The 24,834-nt window shown below is 30.3% G+C and overlaps 3 protein-coding genes across 3 annotated transcripts; all 3 read left to right on the forward strand.

Moving 5' to 3' along the window:
* Positions 1-700: 700 nt before the first annotated feature.
* On the forward strand, positions 701-3,334 carry LOC130798302 (alpha-amylase-like). Its single transcript, XM_057661236.1, has 4 exons — positions 701-833; positions 1,483-1,615; positions 1,716-2,524; positions 2,764-3,334. The coding sequence occupies exons 1-4, from the start codon at positions 735-737 to the stop codon at positions 3,016-3,018; spliced, it is 1,296 nt and encodes a 431-aa protein (XP_057517219.1). The 5' UTR covers positions 701-734; the 3' UTR covers positions 3,019-3,334.
* Positions 3,335-8,358: 5,024 nt separating this feature from the next.
* On the forward strand, positions 8,359-11,569 carry LOC130798311 (alpha-amylase-like). Its single transcript, XM_057661248.1, has 4 exons — positions 8,359-8,475; positions 9,075-9,207; positions 9,816-10,624; positions 11,092-11,569. The coding sequence occupies exons 1-4, from the start codon at positions 8,386-8,388 to the stop codon at positions 11,344-11,346; spliced, it is 1,287 nt and encodes a 428-aa protein (XP_057517231.1). The 5' UTR covers positions 8,359-8,385; the 3' UTR covers positions 11,347-11,569.
* An 11,600-nt stretch (positions 11,570-23,169) lies between these two features.
* On the forward strand, positions 23,170-24,665 carry LOC130798319 (F-box protein SKIP23-like). The gene has a single exon (XM_057661259.1). It carries the CDS (start codon positions 23,277-23,279, stop codon positions 24,447-24,449), a length of 1,173 nt encoding a protein of 390 aa, XP_057517242.1. The 5' UTR covers positions 23,170-23,276; the 3' UTR covers positions 24,450-24,665.
* Positions 24,666-24,834: the final 169 nt, after the last annotated feature.

Consider the following 24,834-nt stretch of genomic DNA (forward strand, 5'->3'; position numbering starts at 1 on the left):
ACGCCTTTAAAATAATTTTCAGATATTTTAAACATATTTCAACTAAATCTATGAAATCACTCTAATTCTCTATTTATTGAACCGTGATAATTCGTCACATAATCTCACCGTGGCCTATTCGTGTGGACACGGGGAACCCGTGGGCTTGGACCAACAAACCCACGGGTCAAAGGCGTTGACTTGTACATACACACTTGGTGAGGTTCATTATTTCTCAAAACCATATGATAATAGGGGAATTAGGTTACCCAACATATATGTAAGTCAACTACCCACTATTTTATCGATATGGGACTCTTGTCTCACATGTAAAGTATTTCCAATACTATTCGCGCCTTTAGAGATCAATTTCAATATCCGATTTACCTTTTAACATATTCAAGTGTTATTGGTGCCATGCATTTTGTAAATGGGCGCTAGACAATGATCGAGATGGATGAGCATTTGTTTGTTGATGCTCTTATCAAAAAGATAATGAACTATCTTATTTTGACTATATGGAAATATTTTTCAACAATATGAATATAATAATTAATTATCCTCAACCAATTAAAAAAGCATGGTCCTTTCAAGTTGGTTATTCATCAAGATATATTGCAAGTAACCCTCGTTGTTTTATTTTATTATTATTTTATGAAAGTTTCCCATGCATTTCTTCCTATAAATACTTGTCATACTTGTCCTCTCTTCCATATCTCAGCTTGTTTTCATCTTCCTTTTAGAAGCTTCTAAAAATGGGAATAAGCATGAGAAGTATAAACCTTGTCACTCTTGTTTGCTTGTTTATTTCGTACTTTCTTCTTAACTTGGCTAATTCTACCTTATTATTTCAAGTGAGTAACCTAGCCTCTTTTTTTCTTCTATTTATATTTATTTATTTCATATAAATTATTTTTGATGAATTAACTGATACCAAAAACTATCAACTTAATCTTTAAAGAGGGATTTTTTTTCACTTTTATATTTATTATACGATAAAAGTCAATTTAGTATAGGATATATTATATTTCTAAATTCAAAGCAACTTATATCTTAATTCTTAATATTAATTTGGTTACATTTCAAGCATCATTAAATATATGTGTTATTTTATGAAAAGCTAGCTACGCATACACTTTTTATGTTGCTTGCAAATATATAAAGGTTTTCTAGCTTTTTATTGGTTAATAATATAATTATATTATTATGAACATTAATGCATAATTAGTTATAACAATCATACTCCTAGTTCTATTTTTTGGAAATACAAAATGGCTAGGTAGCTATTTTTAATTGATCATGTGTATGATACACTTCCACACATATAAAAATTAATTAAGTAAATGTGTAATGACTTATTATTTTCTATTATGCTGATCCATGTACTGTGTTAAATTGATCACTTACAGAAATAAACTAATTATAATATATAGAATCGTGTCATGATTAGAGGTCTTATACAAGCAGTGGAAAATAATTATTACTATTTTTCTATATGATCAGGGTTTCAATTGGGAATCTTGCAACAAAGCTGGAGGACTATACAACTCACTGAAAAACTCCATTGATGATATTGCACGAGCTGGAATTACACATGTTTGGCTTCCTCCTCCAACTCAATCAGTTTCCCCTCAAGGTATTACTATTATTGTACTTATTATTATTGCTCGATTCATGCCCTAATTAAGAATGTAATTAATTCTTATTATATTGCTCAAAATACTTTTGATCAACAGGATATTTACCGGGAAGATTATATGATCTTGACTCCTCCAAGTATGGAAATCAAGCTGATTTGAAGAGTTTAATCAGTGCCTTCCATGGAAGAGGGATCAAGTGTCTTGCCGACATAGTCATCAATCACAGATGTGCTGATAAAAAAGATGGTAGAGGAATCTGGTGCATTTTTGAAGGTGGTACTTCTGATGATCGTCTAGATTGGGGTCCATGGGCTATTTGTAGGGATGACACTCAATACTCAGATGGTAGTGGCAACCCAGATACTGGGGCTAGCTATGGTGCTGCTCCAGATATCGACCATCTTAACCCAAGAGTGCAAAAAGAGTTAATCGATTGGATGAATTGGCTTAAGTCTGAAATCGGGTTTGATGGGTGGAGATTTGATTTTGTAAAGGGATACGCACCAAGCATTACTAAGATTTACATGGAGAGAACGAACCCAGATTTTGCAGTTGGAGAACTTTGGGATTCAATAAACTATGATCCAGATGGTAAACCTGATTATAATCAAGATGGTCCTAGAAATGAATTGGCTGCTTGGGTTCAAAATGCTGGTGGTGGTGTTATTTCTGCTTTTGATTTTACAACAAAAGGTGTTCTTCAAGCAGCTGTTGAAGGAGAATGGTGGAGAATGAAAGATTCAAATGGAAGGCCAAGTGGTTTGATTGGAATCATGCCAAGAAATGCAGTGACTTTCATTGATAATCATGATACTGGCTCCACTCAAAGATTATGGCCTTTTCCTTCTGACAAAGTAATGCTAGGATATGCTTATATCTTAACACACCCTGGAATTCCATCCATAGTGAGTATCATATTTTGCTTTGCATATTATAAACACCTATTTTATATATCTGAAACTCCTACTTTAATGCCATAATTAAACACCTGCTTCATAAACCATAAACACCTAATTTATATACGATAACACATCTATTTTTTTTATATATATAACCATGAAATTAAACCTACTTTATTGGCCTGGAGTATAATTATATAATTGATACTAATTAAATTAATAAAAAAAAATGTCTTGTTTTGCAGTTCTATGATCATTTTGTTGAATGGGGATTGAAAGAAGAAATCATAAAACTAACAACAATAAGGCAAAGAAATGGAATAACAGAAACGAGTAATGTGAATATAATGGCATCAGATGCAGATGTATATGTAGCAATGATTCAAGGAAAGGTCATAGTTAAGCTTGGCCCAAGATATGATGTTGGGAATCTAATTCCCTCCAATTTTAAGGTGTCAACCTATGGAAAGGATTATTGTGTCTGGGAGAAGCAAAGCTAGCTACTTCAAGAGATCATGCATCCATTCCTACATAATTAACTAGCTAGCTTCCTAGCTAATAGTAGTGCTTATTAGAATAATGCACAATCAATAAAATTAAACCACCATAATTAATGTTAGCTAGTATTTAATTTCCTAGTTATGACATTTTTCAAGAGATATAATTTGTAGTACCATGCATGGTTTATTTTCATATAAAATAACCATGATCATGAATAAAAGTATCTTGCCATTATTCAATCATGTAATTGGTGCATGTTATATTCATGCTCTCAAAGCATTAAATTATGTAATGAATAAATTAAACTAATGATATATACCTTCAAAGTTAACTTAATTATCATATTATTCCTTTTTATAACCTTTTTAACTTAACATACAAAATTTTAATTTTAAAGGTCAAATCGTTATAAAGAACGATAAATTATTTAAAGATTAAACCTTTAAAATTATACAACTATCTTTAGAATTAAATTTTTCTTGCTTTTTTTTATTCATATTGCTAAATTTATATTTATGATCCACAAGACTAAAATTTGGATTTCATCTTTTTATTATGTTTTAATACTCGAATGTCATCATGTATTTATTATTCTAATGGATTGCAAAACTAGTCAAATTTACATATATAAATTTTTTTTTATGATAAAATAAAGATGTAGTATTCCATTAACTTATAATAAATATAAATTTTGCATAATTTAATAACTTAGTTATAGGGGCGGCCCCAAAAAATCAATTGCGTTGAAAATAGGCTGTATTTTTTTGAAAAAGGGGAATTAAAATTGAATGGCCGGAGAGAAGAGAAACTCATAAAATACATACGTTGGACGAGTATGTCACCATTTACTAATTGAAACTTTGAAGGTCGTTTCTACGGAAAAATATGTTTAAATGATAATATGCCTTATAAAAGTTATACGAATCTGTCACGTTGGGTAGAATTTGGTTAAATTAATTTTTTCTTTTTCCATTTTACAGAAAAATATGCTAAATATTCTACAAAAATAATTTATATCTCGCTACATACTCAATTAGTATATCTCATTTATATAAAAAATATAGAAATATTTAAAATGATGAAAATATTAAACCATACTCATAAATTAAGAAGGACGCGTCCAAATATTGTATAATAGATATGAAGTATATAAATATTGAATTAAATACTCTATAAAAATATTTTATAAAATTATATGCGTAAATTGAAATTGAAAGATTCTATTTCTTAACATCTAAATAGGATAGAATGTATATCATAATTTAAATTATCAAATATACTAGTGGTATATCATATCTTTGATGAGTGAATTTCACATTATATAATATATTTAATATACTAAAATAGAGATAATAGAATGTCAAATGTCATTATCTAGTGTTGGTACAAATATTGAATTGATCACCTCGCATATTGGTGTGAAATAAAAAAACCCTTTTTTCATTATAATTTCAGTGGAATATGTGTACCAAAAATATTAGAATTAGAATGTTGAAAAATAAATTTTGCTCAACAAATACATGCCATTATATTATTAGTTCATCAAAACTCTCCACCTTCTCAAAGTGAAGTTACACGTTACATAACACATGACAAACTTATGGTGACTGCTAAGATCTCATACTTATGTCGACTTAATTTGTGTTTTTAATTTACTAATTAACACACACGCATTAATACTACATAACATAAACTCTATACATTTAATTGATCCAATGAGCATCCAATGCTCTAGGTGTACCTTTATCCGATACATATTTATATGTGTAACCTCATAGGCCCTGATTATAATTAATTTAGTAAATTAATTCTATTACATACAAATTATAGTTGGTTTATAGCAAAACACTATGGCTACGTGTTGTAAGATCGCCTAGTCCTTAAGGTTCTTACAAGCTTTAATTACGGATCGAAAGAAAGAACGATGAAGCGAATGAAAGGTGGTGAATGTCGAATGCAATGACTGAATTGTTTTGTGTTTTCTGTTTGAGTTTTGAAAGTGCAAATGAAGGATAGTTTTGGCTAAAATCGAAACTCACTATGAATCCACGTAGCAAGTAATGACGCTCTTATGGCACAGGTGCACGCACCAAATACACCAAGCATAAGATTTTTTGCAAATACGACTCTAATCCAAGAATCATACAAACAATGGGGATTTGAAACAAGCGTTTCGGGTTTTCTTTATCATTAATCAACTCTTGAAAAATTACATTACATGCTAAGCTATTTATAAAGAAAGCAAAACGAAAGAAACTAACTTAAAAACCGACTCAAAAACCGTGCACATAACCGGCTGGTGAGTGACGTGTGGTAGTTACCACATTGTGGCCGGTTATCACCTCTTGGTAACCGTCCATTTGTGAGTTACTTCTCACGTAACTCCCGTCCCATTATTGCTTTTTACAAAACCGACAAATAACTACCTAAATTTCAGAAATTAACTACTAATTACTTGCATAAAAACCGAAAAGTAATCACCCTAATTATTTTGAAAATAACTCCTTAAAACCGAAAAAAACTACTCTAATTTTTTTGATTTTTTTAATTGCTTACATGAGAATAATTACCTAGATATTTGGACTAAAAGGACTTCAAAGATGATGACCTTCTACATGCCTAGATTGGCTCGACTTTTGCTGAAATTAACTTCCTTGCTTTGACTTGATATCCGTCTTTGATTTCTTCTTGATTTAAATAACTTCTGTGCTTTGACTTGATTTCCGTTTTTGATTTCTTCCTGGCTTGTAATTCCATACTTGCTTACGATTTTAAAATACTTAAAATACATTACCTATTTTTTTTGTTTTGTTTTATTTTAATTAAAACACTAGAACATAAATAGACCGACCCTAATAAACATAAAATAAAACACAAACTAGAAACTAAACATTAAAATTCAAATTTGAAAGAAACAATGATCGACAACGAATGATCTTTGGAGGGTGGATTAAATGAGTGTTTGTTACATAAGGGTGTGGCGCCAACAATTGCAAATAAGATTAAGTGATGGCTTGATATAATCGACACGAAAGCTGCCTTTGTATAATGTTGTTGATGTTTTTGGATAAAACAAGCCATGAATAAATTTCCTCCCAATTTTAAAATATTAGTGGACTTTAATTACTTTGATTTACAACACTACATAAATTAATTAAATGTATTTTATCATTTAATCATAGAACACGCATTAAATATGAATCATAGTTGATATATAATATTAAAAATTTAATATAAAACTACACATAAATTAGATGATGAGTACTTATTTAGACAGTATTCATATGACAAGTTGATCAATAACTCAATCATTCAAAGTCTCAAACCATAAATTCACTAGGGTGGATGACCCTATCTATACATCGTTACTGTCAAAACTTAAAACCCAAGTGGAGAGATGATATATATAATACATGAGTGAGCACTTAGCCGTTATCCAATCTTCCTATTCACTTTTTTTTTAGATTTCAATCTAAATTTTTAAATCAAATAATTTTAATTGTAAGTGTTTAAAAATTTTAAAATGTCAATATTTGAAAAGTATATATTAAGTCGAATCTAACAAGGTCCTACATAAATATATTTTTTCTTATAAATCAATGAAAAATCATAATCAAAATTTAACACTAAAATTAGATATTTTATTTAAGAAAAACATATCAAAATGAAAAGAGCATATATTATTATCCAAGTTTTCAACACTATAGCAATAACTTCGTAAGAATAGGGTTAGAAGTTCTAGGAGAATCCAGCAATCCATTTGGAAAATGAAGCAGCTAAGTGGATATACTCTCTCTGTCTTATTTAATTTATAGTATTTTTTATTTTGATTCATTTCACTTAATTTGCATTATTTCTATTTTTAGATTATTGTCCACCACTTCCTTTTAATCACATCCATACATTTTAACTATCTTTTAATTTCAACTACATAATTCAATATCTCTCTTCATTTATTACCATTATCTACCTTTTTTAAAAAAGTAATAATTTTCTCTTTTAAATTATATAGGACAGAGTAATATTTTTCTCTTAGTAATATGAAAAATGGGACATGAACTGACACTATTGTTCAAATTACGTAATATTATTTTCAGGTTACATTATGTTCAAAGTATCTAGGCTACTTGCGTATGTTGTTTGTGTAAAATGTTTGATTGCACTAAATTCTAATTAAAAATAAGAGACCAAAATTGTATATCTAATTATATGAATCACGGAAAATATATTTAGACGTTACTTATTGCACAAGAATAATTTTTAAAATCATACATTATTATGAAACTTATATCTCAAATTTAGATAAATTTTATTTAGTTATATATATTATTTAGGTAATTTAGGCTTAAAATTTAAATAATAATATATGAACACCAAAGAGGGACATGACTTTTACTTTTTATTTGTGCCCCACCCTTTTGGATATTTTAATATTTCCCGTCTACCATGTTAATAATATATTTTCTGTCTTAATTGATTTCACATCTCCAAAAGCAAATTTTTAGGTTATAGGGTAAGCTAAAGTAAGAGTCAAATCTAAATGACTTATGGTAAAATTGGTACATGCTTATATAATCACTAATCTTTTACTTTTTTATCTCAGTTTGGGACTTGGCTTTGGTTGCAAACTGATGACTAGGTAGGGACAAGCAATATGAGTCGCGAATTTGCTTGTTTTGGCGACCTGCATGCTTAGGTAGTGATTTAGTCGCCAGTTTTGACGACTCATTTTATTTAGTCGGCAACATTAGTCGCCATCTCATTAGTTATTTACAGTGATGGCTTACGAAATACTAGGTACATACTCATCTCATATTATTTACTGACTTGAGGATTGGATAAGGTTCTCAGCAAATATTGTTGGTCCTTCTAACCCTTCTTACTTGTATGAATATAATCTTTAAGGTGCTAAAACTGCAAGAAGAGATAGATAGCGAAAACAAGCCTCTCAACCAACAATATTTCTTAATACAAACCCTAACACTAACAACAAATTTTGTGCAGATTAATTTTTATAGAGAAATTTTTTTTTTATAATCCCTTGATCGCGGCACAAGTATTCCCTTCACTTTCGTATATGGAAGTATTATTTTAATGTAAAAATTACTAGTTGTATGATATATAAACAGTAAGATATGGTGCATCCAACTTGTTCTATGATTTAACTACAAGCAATGCAACCGTTTGATATGCGGCTACATGCATGATAATATTAACCAACCAACCAATCAATTCCTCGATTGAATAGATATTATATTAGTATTTTATCATAGTTTCCCATGAAATAATTCCTATAAATACCTGTCATTGTTGTCATCTATTCCACACCTTGAGTTGATTTGTGAGTTTGCAAAATAGGAAGGAAAATGAAGAACTTAAATCTTCATGCTCTTGCTTGCCTATGTTTCTCCTTTTCCCTCCTCTTTGATTTTGTTGCTCCTACCTTATTGTTTCAGGTGAGTAGTCTTTTTTTTGAATTACATGGTAGACTGAGAAAAAAAAAAGTAATGCGAGAAATATTAGGGGTTTAAGTGTTAGAAAAATTGTTTGAATTTATGCGGTTACTTGATTACATATATACTTGGTGTATATCCTTTGCGTTGTAAGGATGGATCGTATGGTGCTTGTGCATGCGATGTAATGCATTGTCCACTTTTTTTGGATGACTTGAATATTGTGGCCTCTTTTCATATAACTTTTTTTCCTCGTTGGAAGTTTTTATCTAAGCAGTTTTGGGTCCCTTCAATATTCGATATATTCAATAATATATCCTCAATTTTCAATAAAATTAAATGTGAGAAATCTTATCCGAAAAGTGTAATACTTGCTCCAATTATGATAAAAATATATATGCAAATAGTTATATTGATGAACCCATTACCCATTTTTGAGATAGTCATGGAATTGTATTCAAACATGATATATGTTAAGCAGTTAGCTAGACAATAATTAGTACGTATCACCATTTTGCATACAATTTTCCCACATTATTATTTGTAATTAAAAATAAGAACTTTAAAAAAATGTGATATTAATTGGATAATATGATGAACAGGGTTTCAATTGGGAATCATGCAATAAAGCAGGAGGATTATACAATTCACTGAAGAACTCAATCGATGATTTGGCTAGAGCTGGAGTTACCCATGTTTGGCTTCCTCCACCTACTCACTCCGTTTCACCTCAAGGTACATAAACATTGTTATTCACATGACTCTTTGAAATAAGATTATAATACTCCCTTTCTCCCGCTTAAAGTGTGGCTCATTCGATTAAAAAAAAATAAAAAAAAATTGCTAATTAAATGAGGCAAACTCTAACAGATGAAGTAGTAATTGTAACTAATGACATCTTCTCTGATTGAGTCTATTTGTACTTTTTCCACCCTAATCAAATGCAACACGAAAAGTAGCGCCACGAAAACCATGGAAAGTAAATGAGGGTAATATGGTCATTTGCTACAATAATTTGATAAAAATCGTTACATTTAATTAATAATTACATTTAATTGAGAATATGAATTACAATTTAGTTGAGTTCTATCATATACTACTAGATGTCTAACTAATGTAAAGATTCTCATTTACCTCTTATTCACAAAATATATATTAAGTGCCGATCAATTATGCAAGTATTAGGGAGTCTGTGCTGCCTTCACACATCTACCTAATATATCTTAATAGAGATACAATCATTTAGTTGATGAGTTGCCAACATTTTACATTTTCCAATTTCCATGACTGTATCTCATATATATGGCGTTTATTTTGATAAATCATTACATGTTTGATTTCAGGTTATTTACCGGGAAGATTATATGATCTTGACTCCTCCAAGTATGGAAATGAAGCTGATTTGAAGAGCTTAATCAGTGCCTTCCATGGAAGAGGGATCAAGTGTCTTGCTGACATAGTCATCAATCACAGATGTGCTGATAAAAAAGATGGTAGAGGAATCTGGTGCATTTTTGAAGGTGGTACTTCTGATGATCGTTTAGATTGGGGTCCATGGGCTATTTGTAGGGATGACACCCAATATTCAGATGGTAGTGGCAATCTAGACACTGGGGCCAGCTATGGTGCTGCCCCAGATATCGACCATCTTAACCCAAGAGTTCAAAAAGAGTTAATTGATTGGATGAACTGGCTTAAGTCCGAAATCGGGTTCGATGGGTGGAGATTTGATTTTGTGAAGGGATACGCACCAAGCATTACTAAGATTTATATGGAGAAAACTAGGCCTGATTTTGCAGTTGGAGAACTTTGGGATTCAATTACTTATGACCCAGATGGTAAACCTGATTATAATCAAGATGGGCCTAGAAATGAATTAGCTGGATGGATTCAAAATGCAGGGGGTGGTGTTGTTTCTGCATTTGATTTCACAACAAAAGGTGTTCTTCAAGCAGCTGTTGAAGGAGAATGGTGGAGAATGAAAGATGCCAATGGAAGACCAAGTGGTTTGATTGGGATTATGCCTAAAAATGCAGTGACTTTTATTGATAATCATGACACTGGCTCTACACAAAAATTATGGCCTTTTCCATCTGATAAGGTCATGCTTGGATATGCTTATATCTTAACACATCCTGGAATTCCATCTATAGTAAGTTCTTTTTTCTCTCTCTATATATATATTTTTTTAAATATTTTCTTTCGAATTTTTGGATCAAAATTTTTACAAAATTAATGTTCAAATGATTTTTTTGCTAGCGTTTTTGTTTGCTTTGGTCTAACGGCCAATGCATGCGCTTAGTAAATGGATTTTTAGACAATAAAAAATTTAAATTTTAACCAAAATTAAAAAGTTGCTTTTTTAGTGGCTTTTAACTTTCAACTTTCTGGCTTAATTTTTTATCTATAAATACTTAACGTACAATCAAGGACACACAAACTTTGTGCTAAAATCACTTTAATAAATAACAGTTACCATGTATATAACTGGTCAAATAAATCAACTGAACCAGTCAATAACCAATGACGGACCGCTGATTGCCAAACACCCAACAAAATTAAAGCAATGCAGTCCACTTTTATGTTATCTAATTGTTGGGTATATATAATGATGTACAGTTCTATGATCATTTCATTGAATGGGGATTGAAGGAAGAGATAATAAAGCTGACATCAATAAGGCAAAGAAATGGAATAACAGAAACAAGTAACGTGAATATAATGGCTTCAGAATCAGATTTATATGCAGCAATGATTGATGGAAAGATAATTCTTAAGCTTGGCCCAAAAATGGATCTTGGAAATCTGATTCCTTCAAACTTTAAGGTATCAATCTATGGTAAAGATTATTGTATTTGGGAAAAACAAGCCTAACACATGTAGGGAAAAGATTTACCTCAACAACACATTCATATATATGCAGTTTTTAACTATGCAATATTCATCAAGATTATAACATGATTTTCTTATAAAATCATGATTAGTTATAGTCTTATATCTCTCATTGTTTGTTCTTTTTTGAAGCTTTTGCTTCCCTATTATTGTATACGTCATGCTACTTTATTAATAACATTGGACTAATTAATGTAATATCTAAAATGCATTTTATATATATATATATATTATTATGATTATTATACCATATTCTTACAACTTGCTTCAGCATCAGAACATATCAAATCAATACTAATTAGTTCGTTTGGTTCTTGATACAAACTAAATAATTTAGTGTAATTTTTAACGAAATATAGACAATGCTATTTCCATGGTAATGTTAAAAAGTCACAATTATACTAAATTTTTTTATTATTGGGCTGTTTAACTCAAGTATGTAACATGTTTCACGGTGAGACCATACAAGAATTTGTGTTTTTTATAATAAATGTAGGAAAATTTAATTCTAAGATACGATCGTCGTAGAATACATTAAAGTTTGGGCCTTTAAAATTAACTACTTAAAGGTTTTCTAGGAACAATTTTTCTGTCATGTTGTACATTACGACATTGCGTTCCTTTTGTTCGCTTTTTATAATAGTGAACAAAGTAAAAAAAATTTCTCTTGTTCGCTGTTAATAACAACGAACAAAATTTAACTTTTGCCTCATACACAAATATATTAATTTTGAAAATTCAAATTTATGGAAGCTTATTCTGAGAATTTTTTTAAAAAAAAATGTTTTATTTTTCAATTTTTCGACAATATTATGGATTTTTGAGTTGGATTGGGTTTTTGGATGGATCAGCTGGCTTAGAATTGAAGGCTTTAAGGGCTTTACCGCTCAGATATTTCTGTTATTTGGGACGCTATTGTAAGTTTGGGTTTTTGGGTTCATTTTTTGCTTTGGCTTGACTGGGCTCCAAAAAAAAGGAAAATTTGAAATCTGTAGGCTAAAAAAAATTAATTAAATAAACTAAGATTCAAATTATTTTTAAAAGTAAGCGTAAAAATTCCAAACCTATGGCTTGGAGCTGTTCGCAGTTACTCAAAAAAGACAAAATAGTTGTTCGCAGTTAGTACTGCGAACAGGTATTTGACCTGTTCACAGTTAGTAACTGTGAACAGCATGCAGTACAAAAACAGGTCAAGATAGCTGTTCGCAGTTACTAACTGCGAACAACTATTTTGTCTTTTTTGACCTGTTCGCAGTTACTAACTGCGAACAGCTCCAAACCGTAGGTTTGAGATTTTCACGCTTACTTTTTGAAAATGTTTGATTCTTAGTTTATTTATTTAATTTTTTTTTTTTTTGCTTAACAACTTCAAAAATTCCAAAAAAAGTGTCGAGCAACTATTTTAAGAGATGTTTCTCGCAAGAAATCCAATCCATTTTGACATTTAAAAAAGCAAAACAAAATAAATTTGTTGCAGCTCGGTTTTCAAAAAAAAAAGTTTAATCACCAACCATAAATCAACTTTCTCCAATACCTCTAAATTATAATTATATGAAATCCAACCAAAACAGGAGAACCAAATGAAAATGGAAAGTTTGATGCTTAAATTTGATAATTTTAAATTTCAGAATCAATTCAAACACAATACAATGAAAATACATGAATAATATTTTTGATTGATTTTTGAATATTTTCATTAATTTTATTAATGGTTATTTATTTAAAAAAACATTAGTAAATATTTTGTTTTCTATAAGCAATTTCAACAATTGATAATTTAATGAACCAATTGGTTGATAAAAATAGGATTGTTGAAGATTTCAATACATTAGCTTAATGTCTTACTTTATATGACATAAAACTCTACTACACATACCATAAACTACTACTACATATATCATAAACTACTACTTCACATGTAGAAAATATCCATAAAAACTTCTAATATTATAAATTGAGTTTTAGTATTAAATGTGTTTAAAGTTTCTAAGTGAATTACGTCATCCCCTACGTAATCGAATCATACGAGCCCATTTCTTAAATTCTATCACTAACCCTCAAACATCAATAATTTGGGATTGACTAAGCTGACTAAATTTACTTCATTTAAATGATATTATGTTGTAAGTCATGTGCTTTAGTGTGGGGGCATTAGTTAGTGATTAGTTTACGATTGAAATTCCAGTGAAAAGTGAGTAGAACCGAAAACGAAAGTCTCAAAGAGGTTCAATAATGAAAAATATAATGCAAAAGATGAACACAAGTGTTTATGAGGTATCTTGAATACCTCCCCCGTAAATATAGTTTATTATAATGAATTCAACAATTACAAGTATAATAAACCTCCTTTATCTTGAGAACAATCTCTCAAGACCACAAATACTAAAGCAAAGTAAGAACACTCTCAAGTTTCTAACAATGCAATAGCCCTCTCAACAATATGTGTGTTTTGTGGTGAATGTTACTATGAGTGATGAATCCTATTTATAGGCAAGATATTCCTCACCCTTAGTATTCCCTCATAAATCACCATAAACTCACATGTAACATCCCAATTAACATCGTAATTAACTATGACAATAAACATTACAATAAACAATAGAGTAATGCACCACATTATTGCATAGTCACTACAAATTCTGACCAAAAACAGGATCCAATGTAGTCTGCTGGACTTCCGCTCGACCGAGCCACTACCTCGCTCGGTCGTGCAAGCTTCCAGTTAAGCTACTGACCTGTTCTGGACACCTTGCTCGACCGAGCTAACACCGCTCGACCAGTCGAGCTAGACTTACTCGATCGAGCGGTTGGTCGAGCCACTCACAGTCTGCTTCTTTCTTTGTTGCTTTGATCAAGCAACTCTTATCAACCGTTCCAAACCTTGAATCACCCATATCCGACACATCTTTATCGACCCTCTCTAAAGTACAAGACAAAGCATGTTCGATTATATGTTTAAAGTTAACGTCATCATTAAGATTATTGGCACTTACTTTAACAAGTGAGTAGAAATTTGAGTGAATATGTTCATGATTTAGTCCTTTCACATACAACAAACACTTTTTCAAATTGTATGGAAACTTCGAAATGGTCAATTTACTAAAGTTTACATCATGCAATTGTCGTGTTCATACTAAACTATCACACTACTTACAAGTATTACTTTCTGATAAAATTGGACGAGAACAATTTCTCAAAGGTTAAGTCAGATTTTTAATTTGATCTGATTGATTTTGAAGTTTTTATTTGAAAAAAGATGACGTAATATTATATTTTTTGAAATATACAATAATTTGAATTTGCTTTTATATTGTTTATATACGTTGTTAGCATATATACATTGTTATAAAAATCTACCTAAATTTTCCTATCAAAAATTAAATCTACCTAAATTTGCTAATTCTCATTACGTCGGGTTCTTATTAACTATGGGACCTATAAGAGAGCCAATAACAGAACCTAGTTCTATATGACTAGTTTTAATTTAATACATATGTAATTGATTTTAAACTATATGCGATTGGTTTCGTAGATGTAAATTTACACAATATGTTTCATTTTATCATTTATGTGTACATTTTTAAAGCATATGTGATCATTATCAAAGTGTAAGTGATCATTGTTACTATATAATTTTTCAATTAATAGATTATTATTCTCATTTAATTAAAGAAACATGCAAGAGGTCAATAGTAAGCAACATGAGCTCAATTTGTAATTACTTAAATTATTATTATTTCCTAAATTAATTTGTCATGTAATCAATAAAAAACCAATAAGATTATTCCATTTGTCAGAACCTAATAGCATGAGATTTGAAATTTTCCAACTCTTTTATAACATTGTATGATATAATGTGATCAATTTTTATCTATTAGTTGTATGCGTTCAGTTTAAAGCTATATGTAACGAATATTTAACTACATGTGAGCGCTTTTAACCAGTATGTGGTTATAGTTACATGTGTTGCTTTTATAATTGGATTTTGTCTCAGTTTGAACAAGTACTACATATCTCATGCAATTTTGGAATCCAATCTCCCCTAGCTGAAGGACTACATTTAAGTCTTCGAGTTAATTTTGGATCAGATGTTTCGGAACGTTTCAAACTCGATCTTGTATCCATGTCGATTTTTACATAATTGTTATTCCATTTTTTTATATTGGATCAAATCAAACTTAGTTACAAAATCGATAAATATTTAATCATCAAGTCTACTTTAAATACATCTCTCCTCTTCTCTTGGCCCGACCATATAATAAAAAAAAATAGACTAATAGCCCATAATTTGACAATTACATGTTTACATTCCCTACTTTGTGATTCATTGTTGTCCCAAATTTTAGACTAGACTTTGTATTACAATTACTACACTATTGATATGGCCATACTTTTTTGACTGTCCTACACTGACATCAGTCATCACTCATTAGTCATTTGTCATTTGTCATTGATAAAAAGACGAGAGATAATTCTTTGACTGTTCTTAACTTTCAGATTTCGATTTCTACATCTAAATTCTTTTGAATTATGATTTTTTAAATCACATAACCAAAAAAAAAAGTTAGTTGAGAATTGAACATACAATTTTACCTTAAAAAATTGATATTTACTTTAATTAAAATATAATTCGATTCTCTAAAATTATAAACTTTTTATTAATGTTAATTAAGGTTAAATAAAGAAACCTTACATATGGGAACTAACCGGTTAATACACTTGATTAGTAATTACTACCTTCATTCAAAATGTCTCATTTATTTTTTTACGTTATTTAATACACTTACTCAGTACTTATCTCTCACTATACATAATGAAATATTATAAAAAATGGATATTGTTAATCTTAACATTTAGATAAATCAAATAAGATCTCACTTAACTATGTTTTTATTTATAAATAAAATTAAAATACAAATTAAAAGTAATAAGTGAATAGTATCAAAAAGTAAATGGGATGTTTTTGGTGGATTAAAGGGAGCTTTTTTTATCAATAAACTTTTTTTATATTATTCTTAATGTATAAAAGAACTTTTATGTATGAAAATTTATTTAATTGATTATGTTTAATGTATATTTTCAGTATGATATCAACTCTTATGATTTTTAATTATACCCAAATAAATATATCAAGAATAAAAACAATTCATTAAATTATGTTAAAATAAAAAGTCTAGCAATTAATTTACCCAATCCTTAAATTTCGCCAACCTTTTCATTTTATTGCCACCCCTGATGAAATTACGTATTTGCCCCTGAATAATCAAAAATTTACGATTCTGCCATTGAACTTAAAATTTTCTATATATACCACATTCTCACTAAAATTTTTCTTACCACACTTAAAAACCAACTTACAAAAGCAAATTGTTGGAGAAAAAACTAAGTTCAATCCGCAAACAATCAATCGAGGTAATTTTTTTTGAATGTAATTAATTTAAGTTTACAAACGAAAAAAAAAATTAAAGTTGAACCGCCCAGATCTCGATTCAAATTTTTTTTTTCGTTTGTTTTTGTATAATTATTATAAATTTTATTTATATTATTATTATTATTATTATTGTTATTATTATTTTTATTACTGTTATTTTAATAATTTTATTATTATTGTTGTGATTGTTATTATTTGTTATTGAATATATTTTTATGTTTTGATTTTTAATTTATTAATGTAAATATGTTTGTTATAATAATTATTATTGTGTTTATTTTTAATAACTGTTTTATATTTTTTTACTATTGTTGTTATTGTTGTGGTTTTTTTTTTTTTTTTGAAATGTTAAGTATTTTTTTAAAAAAAAAGTAAAATGAATCGCCCACATCTGGGCGATTGGACCCCGGTTTAATTGCCCAAAATGTGGCGATTGAACCGGGGTCCAATCGCCCAGATTTAGGCGATTCATTTAATTTTTTTTTTCGTTTGTTTTTGATAATTATTATTGTTATTTTTAATTTTATTATTGTTGTTATTATTATTATTATTACTGATATTATTAATGATTTTTTTATTATTTTTGTGATTGTTATTATTTTTATTATTAAATAATTATTTTTCTTTTAATTATTAATTTATTATTTTAATTATGTTTATTATAATTAATATTATTATTATTATTATTAAACTTTATATGTTGTGTTGAAAATTATTTTTATTATTGGTGTTTTTTTTTTCCATTTTTTTTATTATTTTGCTTTTTAGAATAATTATTATTATTTTTATTTATATTATATTGTTATTATTATTATTGTTATTATATTATCCTTTAATTTTATTCATAATTATTTTTTTTGTTATTAGTGTTATGATTATTGTTATTATTTGTGTTATTATTGTTATGATTATTATTAATGTTATTACTTTTGTTAATGTTGTTATTATTTTTATGTTTATTGTCAATTTAGAAAATTAATATTGTTTTTTGTTCATCTGGTTAATGTAACCTAATGTTTGATTATGTTCATTTATTATTAATATTTAATGAAATTGTCAAAAATTATAGTAAATGGCTGGTAATCAAGGAAAAGAAAAGGGTTTTTTTAGACAATTGTTGAGAGGTAGTAGTTCTAGGCCTACCTTACTCAGAGGGGACCCACATAAGAGGGGGGTAACGGGTTCTGCTAGGAGGGCTAGGCAGGAAGAGATTGCCAGACACAGTATTGCCCAAAGGTCGAGTGCGTTAGACCTAGTCTGAACCCCTCTTGATGACCAGTCTGGAAGCATCCAGAGTAATTGGGGGGGTTTCTAGTGATGATGATAATGATACTGATGATGTTCAATACGAAGCTCCCGATTCTCGCCCATTGGACTGGACTGTTGTTCGGGGGCCCGAAAGGGAGATTCGCACGTGGCGGCCCTAGTTCTTCTGCCGCATCTGAGCGCGCAGGACGTAGTTTCGTCAATAATGAGCCGCCACGAGAGAGCAGGCCCTCACAGTCCGCTAACACGGACTGGTTAGTCACATCGCCCCAGCCCGAGGGGCCGACAGATACACGACTGATCCCTAGCAATGTATTTTCGACGGCTCCGAGCGTACGCCTCCGATTCTGGATTGCCGTATTAGGAAGAGGCCGGTGGAGTCCATCATCCGACTGAGGGATATGTCCGATGCGCTAAACGATGTTCTACCTACCACTTCCCTCGGCCGACTACCGGACATTATGCACCAGTACATCAACTGTGCTTTGATATTGGCGTTCGTGGAGAGGTGGCAGCCGGATACGAACACCTTCCACATGCCATGGGGGGAAATGACGATTATGTTGCATGACGTGCAACGCATACTGGGCATTTCTATTGATGGTTCTCTGCCGGCTGAGCCTTTTGAGGCGGAGTGGCATGTCGGTATCACCAATCTGTTCGGGGAGCCTATGCCTGAGCTTCAGCGTAGGGGTGCGTTCACCTGCGGCTGCATCAACGTTGCTGAACTGATGCGACTGTGTCATAGGTCGCAGGTCATGGATACCCAGACGACAGCGTACTACATGGCTATCGTCGGCTCTACCTTGCTAGCCGATAAGACCAGAATTGGCATGCGACCTCACCCGATACTAGCCGTGAACGTCGATCAGCAGGAGGTGGCCTGGGGTGCGGTGACCTTGACCTACTTGTATAAGCAGCTCGGAATGACATCTAGGGCTGGTTGCAAGACCATTGCGGGATGCCTGACATTGCTCCAGACATAGATCTATGAGTACTTTCCCGCTTTCCGCCCTCATTCTCGCCGAGAAGATGTGCCAAACATGACTAGGGCGGAGATGTGGTCAAGGATGAAACCATGTCGTGAGGTGGACAGGCTGAGGGACTACCGCAAGGTTCTTGACTCAATGACGGAGACTCAGGTAGTGTACTTAAAGTTAATTTTGTTATGCATGTATTTTTAATTGTACATTATTCTTATTTGTTAACTTGGCCTGCATGCAGGTGGAATGGACTCCGTACAGTTCTGCTCCTAGTACGTTGCTGAATGAGCACCCACGCACCACCATCATCGGAGGTATCACGTGCTTTGATATCGTCGAGGTGTATTTGCCGGAGCGGACTTTGCAACAGATCGGGTTCGTGCAGGCTATTTTCCCCGCTCCTATGAGACCAGCCAAGGCTCTCCGACCGGCACACGACACCTACTCCGTGACCTTTGCTTCTTCTGCTGTTTATTTGGAGGCATGGAGTAGGTTCCTCTTTAGTGCCCACGTTGTTGAGCAGGGCCTTCGACGGGCATCTGTTCCATCAGAGGCGGAACCTAATTATGTTGACTGGTTCAGAGTGTGCTCGCATCCGTACATAGCCCCCGACGAAGGCCCGACTGCAGGTCCTGGCCCTTCTCAAAGCAGAGCGGAATACGTGAGTTTTGAAAATATACTTCTTTTATGCTATGTGTTTGTGTTTGTTTGATGTTGTTTTATATCTTGTTAACTCCTTTTAGAACCAGGTCGGACAGTATTATCTAGATTATGTACATCACCCCTAATATTACCATAGCGGTGACATCTTAAATAGACACTAACTCTAAAACGTCCTTCTTTCTTTTTATAAGAAGCACGTGTAAATTGAAAACCTATTGTTATTGCTATCGCATCGGCCCAAATATGTAACTCATCTACGGAAATAAATTCTCCATCTGTAACAAAGCTACCGGAGTAGTCTACGTTGTCTCCAAAGTTTTCAAACTCCTGCAAATTTGAAATCAAAATAATATAAATTAATTACATTAATGACGAAAATTTAAATAATAATCAAACATTAATAAAAATACTAATACTAAAAAAAGAATTAATAAAAATAGTAATAATAATAATAATAATAATAATAATAATAATATTAATAATAATAATAATAATAATGACAACAATAATAATAATAATAATATTAATAAAAATAATAAAAAAATTATGAAAATTAAAATTAATAATGACAACAATAATAATAATAAAAATAAAAATAAAAAATTTACGTAAATAAATAAAAAAAATTAAAAAAAAAAATAATCGCATAAAATTGGGCGACTGAACCATGGTTTAGTCGCACAAAACTGCGCGACTGGACCATGGTTCAGTCGCCTAGTTTTGTGCGACTGAACCATGGTCCAGTCGCCTAGTTTTGTGCGATTTAATTTTTTTTTTCAAATTTCCAACGATTCAAAACGAAAAATTTACGTACCGCATCTGATTCGTAGTCGCTTTCGTTAGCCATAGTTAACCGATTACAGGTAACAGCTTGTTTAAGAGTTTTTAGAGAGATAGTACTGTGTTTGAATTCGTACTTCATACGCGACTGAGAATTCGATATATATAGACAAATCTTCCGGATTAACGTGTTAATAGTGTTATTAAGTGTGATTAACATGTATTAATTAAGTTTTAAGTCCAGTGGCAATTTTGTAATTTTTTAAACTTTAGGGGCAAAATTCAAATTTTAAGGAAGGTAGCGATAAAATGAAAAGGGCTGACGAACTTTAGTAACACCCTTAATTTAAACTATAAGAAAGTAGTATGTAGGTGTATGTTCTTTGTTTGGTATGATAGCTAGTTTAACTTCCTATCTAGATAGATTAGGAAGAAGTGTTGTCCCCTTTATTAGAAAAGATTGTCTAGACAATATGGTAGCTAAAAGTTGTCGTATTTCATAATCTTGTATTTAACCTTAATTAAGTGTTAGATAAGTTATGCACATCTTATTTATCTATGAGTCAATAAAATTAATTAATACTACTACACCATCTTTGGTGCATGAACCGAACTTTTATTTACTTCTTTTTTTAAGGAGGGATGTTTTTTTTTTAAAAAAAAAATAAACTCTCATTCTTAAAATCTTGTTAGAATTTTTATTTTATATATTGCGATTAATACTCCAATATAATAAAGAGTATAGTCAATTGAAAACATATTTAAATCGTCAAATTACAAACTTTCATAAGGTTAACTTTTATAATTTTTTATCATGTATAATTTAAAATATAAATAATAAAAAAATATATCAAATTGTATATAAAGTGAAATTTATAAAGTATAATAGGACGAAGGAATCACTTGGTGAAATATTTTATGCTAGTCATTACTCCTTAATCTAAGTTAATTTGTCATATTTTTCTTTTTATTCTAACCTAATTAATATGTTTCATGTCTATCAATAGATATAGTTTCACCACTTTTACTCTTTATATTATCTCTTTTATTTCTAAATATTCAACTATTTTGAACCGATTAAATCCAAGTTGTTAGTCTCTTTGTAAAAAGCAAATTCAAAAGAATTAATATGTTCCGTAACTAATAGATTTAGTCAAAGTCAAGAATAAAGAATTTTATTACTTTCTTTGAAAAATAATTTAATTTGTTCTTGAACTAATAGTTTTAGTCAAGTCAAGAATAAAGAATTTATTTACTAGGTTTTTAAATGTTTTACGATACACAAATGAATTGATATTTGATATACATTAAGATAAAATCAAATAATATTTTATTTTTCATGCATTGATGAAGAAAAATCATACAATAAGGTTAATAGATAATAATATTTAATTTTTTGTACATAATAATTAATTACAAGTGAATCGAATAAAATATACTTTTTAGCATTGCATACACAAATCAAAAGATAATTTTACTTTGTAATTTTACTTTTATGCTTATAATTATGTCAAGCTAGTACAATGTTTAATGGAGTGATAAGCTAATTAATTTTTTTCTTTTTCAAAATTAGTATAATCTCATATTCTCATTCAACCCAAACAAAGTCACCGAAACAAAATGAGAAAAATAAACGGAACATGAATATATTTAAGGAGAAATAATCTTATAAAAATTAGATGTGATTCTAGGCACGTACAAGATTTTTAATTGGACAGAGCCTCTGAATTAGTTGGCTATATATATTAATTTGTATTACTTTTATTTTGTTTATTTAGAATCCAAAATTTTTTTTAAATATAAAATAAATAGATGCTATTTTTCTTCGTTTTGATATATCCTTCTCAAATAAAATTAATGAATTTTAGTGGCAAACTTTGATTATGAATTTTCATCTATTGATATAAAAAATAATATTACATATTTATGCTGGATCTTAATAGATTCGTCTCAATATGAATTTTCATCTATCTTTGAATTTTGAGTTTGCATTGTGAAGAGTGAATGGAAAAAACAAATGAAAACAAAGGGAATAAAAAATTGTTATTGATTTTTGTTGTACCCTTATAATGATTTCATAGAAGTCATAACAAAAAGACTAATCGAGAATCAAGTCTTACCTCACATAGGGCATATACCACTTTTTGATGTAAATAGAATATGAATTTGATTCTTGATGTCCCCTCTTTTAGTTTTATAGTTTTTTAGTTTTCTCCTTCCGTTATCATTTCCTGTACAATAAAAAACAAAATAAAAAACATTTTGTGTAACATAAATACTCCTTTTGTCCCACTTATTTAGTACCCTATCATTTTGCTATTATAGTTCATTCCACTGATTTTGCATTATTTTATTTTTAAACAAGAATTTAAAATTTTCTTTTGATATCATCATTCATATATTTTAATTTTTTAATTTCGTTTATATAATTCACTTTTTTATTTTGTACTAAATATCTAAATTTTCTTTAAAAAATATTTTTTCCCTTTAAATGCTAATTTAATGGGATGAAGTAGTAATAATTAGAAAAGAGGAGTAAAGTAACTATCTTTATTTGTACAGTTAATTTAGGATTCCATACCAAGACAAAAACCCTAACATCATCATTCACATTGACTTGACCCATAAAATTCATCTTCAATTAGGCAGAAATTTCTAACTAATTCCTTTCTTTTTTACATCAAAAACTTCATTTATAAATACTATCTAAAACCCCAAAAGTTTTCTTCATACCTTCCCAATTTTCTCTTCCCTAACACTCTCTTCCTCAAGCTTTAAACCCCTCAACAATGGCGGATTGGTCTGAACTCCCATTAGACCTCTTACAACTCATCTCTAACCTTAACTACACATCCTCAAATACCCGCCATTTTCGCTCTGTTTGTTCTTCATGGCGATCCTCTGTTCCTCCTAAACCATCCACCCATTTTCACCCTCATACCATCAAATTCTTCAGCTCTCATCTCCATCATCTCGATCTTCGCCTCGCCAAACAAACCATTTTCCTCATTTCTCTTTCCTCTGATCCAAACTCTTCTTGGGTAATCAAAACAGAGGAGCAAAAACTAGGGGTGTTTCACCTCTTAAGCCCTTTCTCTAACAAGAATCTAATAAAGAATTCTAACTTCAATATTCTAGAACTTTCTAATGTTAATACTTTGGAAATTGGCCATGAATATGTTCTTCATAGTATTGGTGGGAATGGTGTTGGTGATTTAAGCTTGTATAACATGGAGAATGAGAAAGTAGCTTGTGTGGGAGAAAATGGTAATTTTACTATTTTATCTACCCATAGTTCAAGTGGTAAATTATTGATGTACAAGTCTATTTTGCAAGAATGGGCTTTTTTGGAGGGTGATGCACTTGGTTATGATGATAGAAGTGAATTTGTTTATGATTGGTCATTGCGTTATGTTGATGTGGCAGAGTACGATGGAAAATTTTACGCGGTAACAGATTATGGTAGAACTGTAATTATTGATTATATCAATAATTCTTCAGTAGTGGTTAGTGTAATGGTTAAATCGATTACTGGAGGTGATAAAAAATATTTGGTGAAATCAAGTGATGAATTGTTATTAGTAGATTTGTATACTTGTTCGGTTGATGAATCGTTAGAAGTAAACGCAATCGATGTTTATAAGTTAGAAAATGATGAGAAAAAGTGGGTCTTGCTTACAAGTTTAGGAGGGCGTGTAATTTTTTTAAGCAAATATCTTTCATTTTCTACCTCTAATGTGATGGGATTAAAAAGAAATTGCATATACTTTTCCTCTAAGAATTTAGGGAGAAAGTTTTATGAGAAAAAGGATCGAAATATTGATGATGATTGGGATGAAGATGTAGTGAAGAGTAGTGATGAGATTGGAGTTTTTGATTATGAAAAGGGAGACTTTGGATCACTTGAAGATTCCAAGTGTTTTTGTTGGCCACCTCCTTCTTGGGTTAACATGTTGAAATAAGAAATGTTCTTTATTTTTTGGAAGCGTTAGGGAATGATATGTACTTAGACTTTAGTCACTTATTAGACTTAATTGTACTTTTCTGTTGAATTTTCTACGATTAAGAGTGAAATTACTATAGCATTCACAATAACCTATTTTAAAATGATATGAAAATATATAAATTTTGATTGGTGGCTATTACTCTTATAATACTACATCCTTTCAGATATTAAACAATTACTCTTAATTTGTATTTTACTTTTAATTTATAACTTAAATACATAATCAAGTGAGATCTTGATTAATTCATCTCAAATACAAAATTATTGATATCAATTTTTGTAATTGTAATTTTTCAAAAATCATAATGGTATTTGATTAATTATTTTTATTTTTAAAAAAA

The sequence above is a fragment of the Amaranthus tricolor genome, chromosome 1 (genome assembly GCF_026212465.1).
Source record: "Amaranthus tricolor cultivar Red isolate AtriRed21 chromosome 1, ASM2621246v1, whole genome shotgun sequence".
Taxonomy (NCBI): Eukaryota; Viridiplantae; Streptophyta; class Magnoliopsida; order Caryophyllales; family Amaranthaceae; genus Amaranthus; species Amaranthus tricolor.